Below are 9,010 nucleotides of genomic sequence, written 5' to 3' on the forward strand. Positions count from 1 at the left end.
TCTTAGTTCTGGTACTGTTTTGTTTGTGATTTTGTGGCTGTTCACCAGCTGACAGGTGTGCAAGTCAGCAGTCAGTGCTGCTTGGTTGTGTACCTTCCTTTATTTATGAAAATTGTGGGCAAATTACAGTTTCTTATACCTTCTTCTTATACCAGGATGCTGATGTTGACCTGCGAAGTTTTATGTGATTCTTGATGTGGTTGACATTGCATTTTCTTTCGAGATGATTCATCTGCAAATCATGGTGCTCTCTCTAATGTGTATCATTCAGGTCATATCAGTGACTTTGCGAAGGCCAGAACTTGGCATGGCCAGAAAAGCACTGTAAGGTAGACATTGTAAAAGGTCTATGTTTAGGGACTTGATCATGCTGTTAACTGCAAAATTGGACGGACATTGAGACATTGGATTGCTGTTAATAGAGATGTGATATTCTTATGGCATGAAAGTCTTTACAATAGTTATACTCTAGCTCACTATATGAAATGGACCTGATGGTAGAATTTCCTAGTGAAATTTTGTAACGTGTGCTCTGTAGGTCAAACTAGATCCTCCCTGTGGTTCCTGTAAACTTGTCAGCTATAGAAATTAGCTTTAAAAAATAAAGAACAAAAATAAAAAAATGTAGTGTGTCATCAGCAAGTTTCTGCATGAATGAAGAAGAAATGGGATGAACATTTACTGAAACTGCAGTTGGGAAATTAACTGTCAATAAGTGGCGGATGATAGTGGTCACACAAAAGAAAAGGAGAGGGACAGATCTGAAGAGTGTCAGTGTCAAATGAAGCTGATGAGGATTGAATGGATGCAAGGGTTAGGCAGCTGGGTAGCAGCATCTCCAAAGGCAGCAGCACATTGCAGAGAAGGTGAGGCCTCTGGCAGAGGGACATAGAGCAAATCAAAGTGGTTTAGTCGAAGCCACGGTCACCTCCAGCTGAAGCGGTTTCAACCCAGAGCAGTGATATTTGATCCATATGAGAACCAATCAGCAAACGATTTTAGTTTTCAAACTGGTGTATAGAGATAAGCTAAAAGTGCTTAGCCCAGATACACTGAACAAAAACTCCAGTGGTCCAGGGCTGGGTCAGGTGCTGCTGCTTTATGGTCAGCAGTGTCTGTGATGGGAATGGGGAAGAAAAGTGCTATTTCAGCTGCAGACACCTGGTTTGAGTCCACTGCCACTTATCCACTAGAGTCTTCAGAAAGGAAAGGTGTCCTCAGAGCAGAAGCGAGATGTTGATGGGCGGTTTGAGTGCTTTTTACCGTTAAATCTTCTGTATACCTCCCATGCAATAGTAAGAAATATTAAGCATGCTCTCTTGCTGGTCTGGTTTCCGTTTAAATATTTATTTTTCTTCTTCCAGATTATGGTACTTCACCTCCAAGACAGACTAGTCTGTCTTTTGCTTTTAGTACTATTACACTACTATTTCATTACAAGTAGATTATTCATCCCTTTTTCCTACAGTTGTTTTTTACAAATCTGGTTTTAGAGCTGCTTTGATTTACAGCAGTGGAATGGCCAGTAAGGGAAATAAGACAACACGATATATTTTCATTACCGTTTCTATGCGCTGTAGCATTCTGACAGCAACTAAGAAAGAAGCTGCACTGGGCTTTATGGAAGAGACTGCAGTAATTAATCTTCATTAGGATTGCTGCCATGGCCTTGTGAATTAAAATTTATTATGTGGAAAAAGGTTAGTGGCACAGCATGTTTGATTCGCAAAATGCCAATATTTATGGGATAAATTATTCCTAACTTTTCTGAACTGTATTTATTAGCAGATTCATTTGTTATTCCTGTACATTTCTTTGGGAAAGAGCTAGTGTGAGCTATATTGCAACCTGAAAACTTGACTCAAACTGCCTGCAATTCGGTGGCAAGGGCGGTTTGTTTCCAGAGCAGTGCTGGTAAACCTAGGCTCCAACACAAGCTCTGATAAATGTTGTCTGAAGCAAAGCCTGCCTAGAGATCTCACAGTACCACTTTGTTTAAACAAGAGCAACTTGGCTGCACGTTTCAAATGGCTGACTCTCAGGCACTTGTAATCTAAACCTTAACAGCTTCTCAAGACATACCTTGAAACCCAAAAGTGTGTTAAATACTAACAATTAAAAGCTTTCTATTTTTTCCAGGTATCACCTCAAAACACATTTGTGAGATGATTTTTTAGTAGTTAAATTAAGAGAGTTTTTTGGTGCATAGCTATCAGGGCCATAGTTAGATCCCCTGTTTCTCAGGTGCTATTCATATATGCTGGCATTTATTTAAGGGATGTGATTCATAAACTGAGCTTTAGTGTTTGAGTAATAAACATTACCCATCAGATGACAGTACCTTCCTTTGTTGTTACAGCTGTGCGAATTGTGACCACAGAAATTACCGTGCCTGTTGATAAGTCGGCTGTTAGTACCTCCTCGCCTGTGTCAACAGAGCCCATCCCAGTAAATCCTTCCGTCGGGCAGCTTCAGGCTGCGCAGGTCGTTCAGGCGGCTGAAAAGCTAAATTGCACCAGATGGTAAAAGGAAGGAATTGTAATCCAGCTGCACATGCTGCTTTCTAAGTGTTATAAATAGAAGATGAAGAGACACACGGGCTTTGGTTTGGATCTGAATTGTGGGGTTGCTTTCTAACTGCAGTGTTCTGTTTTAGAAAATAGTTTGCCTTTGAATAACTTGATTTTGTTTTGGCTATTTGTGGACGCCAGCTGGTAGTGCGTCAGTTTATGAGGAATAAGGGGCCATTTATGTCTATGGGAAGTGACCAGCAACAGAAAGATTTGCTCTGCAGAGTGGGCTGACAGGCCTTTGGTCAGTGGAGACTGAGGAGGAATTCATTTGACAGTAAGCGCAGAAGTCATCCCCGCGTAGCTGCCCTTTTACATGTGCACCTGAGAATTACACCTATTTACATCTCCTCCCAATAGCTTTCTATCCAAACAGTTAAGGAGAAGCACCCAGATGGAGTATGGGATACCCCTTGGCATCAGGATGCCAGACATCTCTCCTGGTGATTTTCCAGCTTCCTTCTAAAATTGCCACTTTCACCCTTTGTAAAAGCTACATCTCTGACTGCTCCTCCAGATTAGTACAGCTGCTCTCCATGCCACCCAAACCACAGCTGATAAAAAGCCATCCTGCAGGAACTAGGTTGGGATTTGGGCTAGCTCATCTTTAGAGGTCGCTTCCAACCCAAACCATTCTATGGACAGGCACTGTCTGTCTTCTGTCTGCATCTCAAAATTATGAACATCTTACTCGCACATGACACTCTCCTTTCCTTCCTAAGTTGCCTTTGTCAATACTGCTTTGCTGCTACTTTTTGTGCATCATGGAAACACAAGCCTTTAGCTCTCTTCATTGCTCGGTGGCTTTGCTGCTGCTGCTTCCTGTGTTATATATTCCTCCTTACTCACCTCTCCAGCTTACAGCCCTGGAGGGGTCAAACTAGTGTGAAAAGACACCTGCTGATGTGTAGATCCATCTTGGTTATGCACTACTGATTGAGCATCGTGAGCCCGCAGTAATAATAAGAAAATGCTTGACTCAGCATAATCTTCCCACAAAGCTTATAACGAAAATTAATCATAATTGTGTTGATGTGCTTGTGTTTGGGGGGAAAAAATGAGAAATTTCACAGTTCCTTCTGAATGTGTTTTTTATTTAAGTGTTATACCTTACAGACATCTGGGCCTATGGGCCTCTGAAACTGCAAAAAAGAATATAATTTTTGGTATTTAAAGTCTGCAATTTCATAGCTTGTGAGATTTCTGCATTGTTTTAATTGCTAAGATGTTTTGAAATAATGTCGTACATGAAGCATTAGTCAATTATGAATGCAAATTGGGCTTCAGAGTCCATTCAAATACTGGAAATAATTGGCTCTTTTGCAAACAAGCTAAAATGCTTTTATTTAATGAGATTTCAGCGTTATGCTTTTAAAGTGAACCCCCCATACTCTGTCACAGAATCACAGAATCACAGAATAGTAGGGGTTGGAAGGGACCACTGTGGGTCATCTAGTCCTGATCAACGCGATCACCATGAAACTCCAGCCCAAACCCACACTGGCCACTTAGAAAAGTGAGAATTCTTGGTGCTTCAGAGTATTTCCAGATACTGTCAGTATAGCTTCAGCATTTATGGAATATCTTAAGCACTACAGAGAGAAATAGAGAGACCTTTCCCCAGAAAAGGAATAAAATAAACGTTGGTAACAAGCACTGAAAAGCCATCCCCACACAAATGACAGCTCAAAGGCGGCAAAGTCCCTATATCCTTTGAAACGTCCCAATTTTAGGAAGAGTATTTGATGCACAGTCATCAGCTATTCATAGAATCATAGAATGGTTTGGGGTGGAAGGGACCTTAAAGATCCTCTAGTCCAACCCCCTTGCCATGGGCAGGGACATCTCTCGCTAGATCAGGTTGCTTTACGCTATTTCTTTCAGACAGGCCGGGAAGGACAGTATAAAGGTAGGGTGTTTCGTGTGCTTTACTTGTGGAAATGCAAGGTGTTTCTCACAGGTTTTCCCTCTCCTCTCTGTGCTGTAATGAGCAGGCAGGAGTTGGCACCGTTCTTCCGTGACAGGTAGGATGGACGAGAGAGGGAGGCAGGTCGTGTCTCACACCTGCAGTACAGTGCAAGGCCATCAGATCTTGTGTTGCACCTTCCTTCCGGTGGAGAGGCAGCCAGAAAGCCCGGTGTACGAGCCAGGAAGAGGAGGAGGCCTTGGGCTGCAGATCCCGCTCAGAGAGCCTTCGGGAACTCCTTGGAAACTGCCGTTAATGTTTGGGTTTGTTCAGCCTGAAGAAGAGAAGGCTGCGAGGGGACCTAATAAATGCTTATAAATATCTCAAGGGTGGGTGTCAGAAGGATGGGGCCAAACTCTTTTCAGTGGTGCCCAGCAACAGGACAAGGGGCAATGGGCACAAACTGAGGCACAGGAAGTTCCGTCTGAACATGAGGAAGAACTTCTTCCCTCTGAGGGTGACGGAGCACTGGAACAGGCTGCCCAGGGAGGTTGTGGAGTCTCCTTCTCTGGAGATATTCAAGACCCACATGGATGAGGTCCTGTGCAGCCTGCTGTAGGTGACCCTGCTTCGGCAGGAGGGTTGGACTAGATGACCCACAGAGGTCCCTTCCAACCCCTACTATTCTGTGATTCTGTGATTCTGGGTTAGGCTGGTTTCCAGCGGGTGGTGAAACCAGCGTTTCGCAGGCTGGTAACTAGTCCCATGAGTGGGAAAACAAGGTGGGCAACGGAAGGTGGTTTGAATTGGGCATTGGGTTCCCGTGCTGTGTTGGTTCGAAGGACAGTATTCCCCAGTTTGAGCTGTTTGTTATTACTGCTGCTTCTAATTGCTGGGTCTCTAAACAGTATTTCTGAACAAAGCGTTTCACAAACATTACATTTACACTTAAGGCGATTTACAAAATTCTTGTTGAAACTTTTTTTTTAAGTAAATAGAGTTTTCTGGGTAGAAATTTGCCAAATTTTAATTGAAAATCTGATTTTAACTATCTCTTTTAGAAAAGCCTAAACTCAGTCTTTGTAGTTCCATTTTTATTTTTGTTATACTCTTTAAAATACAAACATGAGAATCTGAGAATGCCGTTTTGTTTCAGTTGACTTGTTTGGAGAGAATGGTTTGGGAGGCGAGGGGTTGCATTCTGCGTTTTTTAGTATGAATTCTACCCTAAGCACAGGACAACCAGCTTTCTGTAACCTGCTACATGGATATTAGCTCTTAGAACAGATTTTGTTAGATCTGATTATTTTAATCTTAGATATGATGATCTATAGCAAAATTTCTATGTTATGGACAAAAGCTGCACAAAGATACATGAAAGCTTGGGCTTTTTTCCTGTTGCTGTCATGTGGCCATGTGATAGAAGTCAAAGTATTAAAACAGGTACGCAACCATTTTGTCCAGACCGAAGGCTGCAAAAGGCAATTAATTCAAGTTTTAAGAAAAGCAGCAGAAGAAATAAGAATTTACCAGGGAAAATAACCATGTCTGAGTTTTTCTTTTCCTCTCATGGCAAAGAGGTGGTTAATGGCTTCCCAGGAAAGCTTCTGAAAGAAGGGGAAAGAGTGGCTTGAATAAGATGAGCCCAAATCAAAATTGTGTTAAGTGCAGGATTCGCCAATGAAATGACAGTTATCACATTTTCATTTTTGTCACTTATTTATTTTAGACAAGATCTTGAATGCATGTCAAGGCCCACTGACACGGCACTAAATCAGTTTTGTCAAGTTGTCTGTCACTCTGTAAGACAGCAAATATTGGATAAGACTGATACCAATATCTTGATATACTGTAATCAGTTAAGACAGCAGAACATCCACTGCCACCTTGGCCTGAAAGCAGTTCTAATTTAGACATTCAGAGTTCATCAGCTTCTGTGCTTCACTCTTCTGAATTGTAATTTTGTTTGCTCTTATCTTGACATAAATTTGCCTTGTTTAAAATGAATTGTTTGATTACCTGATGATATTGATTACCACAGTTGTTAGAAAGACTAATTGATTTGTTTCTGCAGTGAACTTGAGGGGACGAGTGGAAGAAAGAAAAGAAGCTACAGCAACAGTGCCGCAGCAGAAGAAATGCCGCTGAAAAGAAAGAAGACGAAGTTCAGCCAAGAGGAGGACCCCTGTTTGCCATTAGATACTGGACTTTCTCTGGCGGAGGACGAAGAGCTTGCACTGCGTCTGCTCAGCAGTCACAGCTAATTATGTTTCTGCACGTTTTCTTTTCTGGGACATCTCCACAATTTTGTCAGTAGTCTACACAAAATGAGTTTGGCATTTGGGTAGCTGGGTACTGGTGGACGTAGATAAATGAGTTCCGTGTGCAATGGGATTGCCTTGAATTGGCTCATAGATTATAGACAATATTTGGTTTGATTTATAGGACTTTCTAAACGAACTTTCCAACCTAAATCTCCCAATGTCATTTTGCAGTAACACGTTCATAGTTTAAAATCTCCAAGTTATGAAGCAATTATCTTGTTTTATTTTAGTCTTGCTTTAAATAAAAACAGCGTGCTCCTTTCTTCTCCGTGTTGGGTTTGTTATTTTAGAAGATAAATGTGTACTAAAATTATTGAAGAAGAAATACTGTTGGCAGCTCAAATCATATAACTTAAAAATAAAACACATTTTTTCTTCTGTGTATCATGCATATATTTTAAAAATATTTTAATAAAAAATTTCTGAAGCCTTGATGTAAACTTTTGGTGAGCCTTTCAGCTTTGTTGTCATTTCTATTATGATTCTGTCCCTACCACTTTTAGAAGCTAAAACTGATTCTTGCATTTGAATCCCATATGAATGAGAGCACAGTGATGCCACAAAAAGGTAGAGCATAACACTGTCTGATAAAATTGGTTACGAGGTAGATTTTGTGGCAGACTTACAACTGGAAGCTAACTACGTTTTTTTGTTATGACCAAACATAATGAAGAAAAAGATTTTATTGTTGAGCATATTTTCAAGTTTCTTCTGATCAAACCATGGTTGATGTTGCAGATTTTGTGCATGCTTACCTGTAGCGGCTGCACCTGGATGAACAACACCAAGTCATAGGCTGTGTGAGCCCTGTCCCAGGGAAGGGAAGAAGCGGACATTCTCTCTGAAGCAAAGCAAAATATCAATACAATACCAAATTCTTAGTTATTTAAGTTGATTTTCTTCTTTTCCTTGCACCCAAATGCCAGCTGTGAGCCAAATTTGCTGTTGTCTTGCTTGCATTCTCGACTACTGCCTCAAGAATATTGGCACATTGTTCAGAAGAGTGCATGGTAAATGGAGAATGATGAAAACTGCTGAGTTTGGCACATCTCGAAATCGACCTAGGCACAAGGAAGGCTGCTGTGCACGAAAACTAAGGAGAGCAGGAAAATCCAGTGTTTTGTTTGCTGACACAAGTTTTTTGACAGCAAGCAGGCATGTAAAGTGATGATTTTCTGTTTTCAGCAGACCCGTGGCTTAGTGAAGTTTACATGGCGAAACAGAGAGTAAAACACAAATGCCTGAGGGCTTTCCCCTGTTGCTTCTCTTCAGCAAATCATAAAGTACACATTGTTTCAAAAAGTTTTATGTGTTTGGTCTTCCCATCACCTATATGAAGAAGATATTAAAATAAATACTTCTTTTTTTCAGTAGGACTTTTTTGTTATAGAAATCTATCAGCACCAATTCAGTAAAAGCCTTTCTTCCTCTCCCTGTACCATCTTTTAGCTCAGTTACCCAAAACTGAAAATATGTTGCAAATTCTTGTCTCCAAATGTTGCTTCTGCTGTTCTGCCAGCAGGCAGGGTGTCATCAAAACAACATTATGGGCAGAGCACATCTGCCATCTGCTCCTCCCTGACAGTGTGGAACGAGAAGAAATGACCGAGTTTCACAAACAGCTAAACATGAGAGATGGGACCTGCATGGCAGCTGATGCACAGTGATGTTTGCTCTGGGGTGCCACGGTGGCCTGGAAAATGCTGTGGTCTAGCAATAGTGTTCCTGGTGAACCCGTGTCAGGCTTTGACCTGGCAGCTAGGACCACGCAGCCGCTTGCTCGCTCCTCCCAACCCCCAGTGGGATGGGGAGGAGAATGGGAAAAAAGTAAAACTCGTGGGTTGAGATAAAGACAGTTTAATAAGACAACAAGGAAAGGAATACTACTACTACTACTAAAAAATAATATGCAAAACAAGCTATACATGATACAATTTTTCTCACTGCCTGATGACCGACCGCATAACCATCCCTGAGCAGCAAGTGTGGAACTTGTGGATTTCATGGAGCTCACAAAGAAGCTCGAACTCCCAGAAAAGCGTTGAACTCATGGAAAAAAACAAGAGAGTTCCTTCCCACCAGCCAACCCCCATTCATAAACTGAGCATGATGTCTATGGTATGGAATATTTCTGTTGGCCAGTTTGGGTTAGCTGCCTGGCTGTACTCCCCCCCCCAGCTCCTGCACACCGGGTGAATATAGGAAACTGG

At 41.6% G+C, this 9,010-nt stretch overlaps 1 protein-coding gene across 1 annotated transcript in view; it reads left to right on the forward strand.

The window, feature by feature from the left end:
• Positions 1-7,240, forward strand: part of DDX10 (DEAD-box helicase 10) — a 209,288-nt gene extending 202,048 nt beyond the window's left edge. The window contains exon 18 of the mRNA XM_075418487.1: positions 6,551-7,240. Coding sequence (XP_075274602.1) covers positions 6,551-6,740 — 190 coding nt within the window. The 3' untranslated portion in view covers positions 6,741-7,240. The remainder of the gene's footprint in view (positions 1-6,550) is intronic.
• The last annotated feature ends 1,770 nt before the right edge of the window (positions 7,241-9,010 follow it).

The sequence above is a fragment of the Opisthocomus hoazin genome, chromosome 1 (assembly GCF_030867145.1).
Source record: "Opisthocomus hoazin isolate bOpiHoa1 chromosome 1, bOpiHoa1.hap1, whole genome shotgun sequence".
Taxonomy (NCBI): Eukaryota; Metazoa; Chordata; class Aves; order Opisthocomiformes; family Opisthocomidae; genus Opisthocomus; species Opisthocomus hoazin.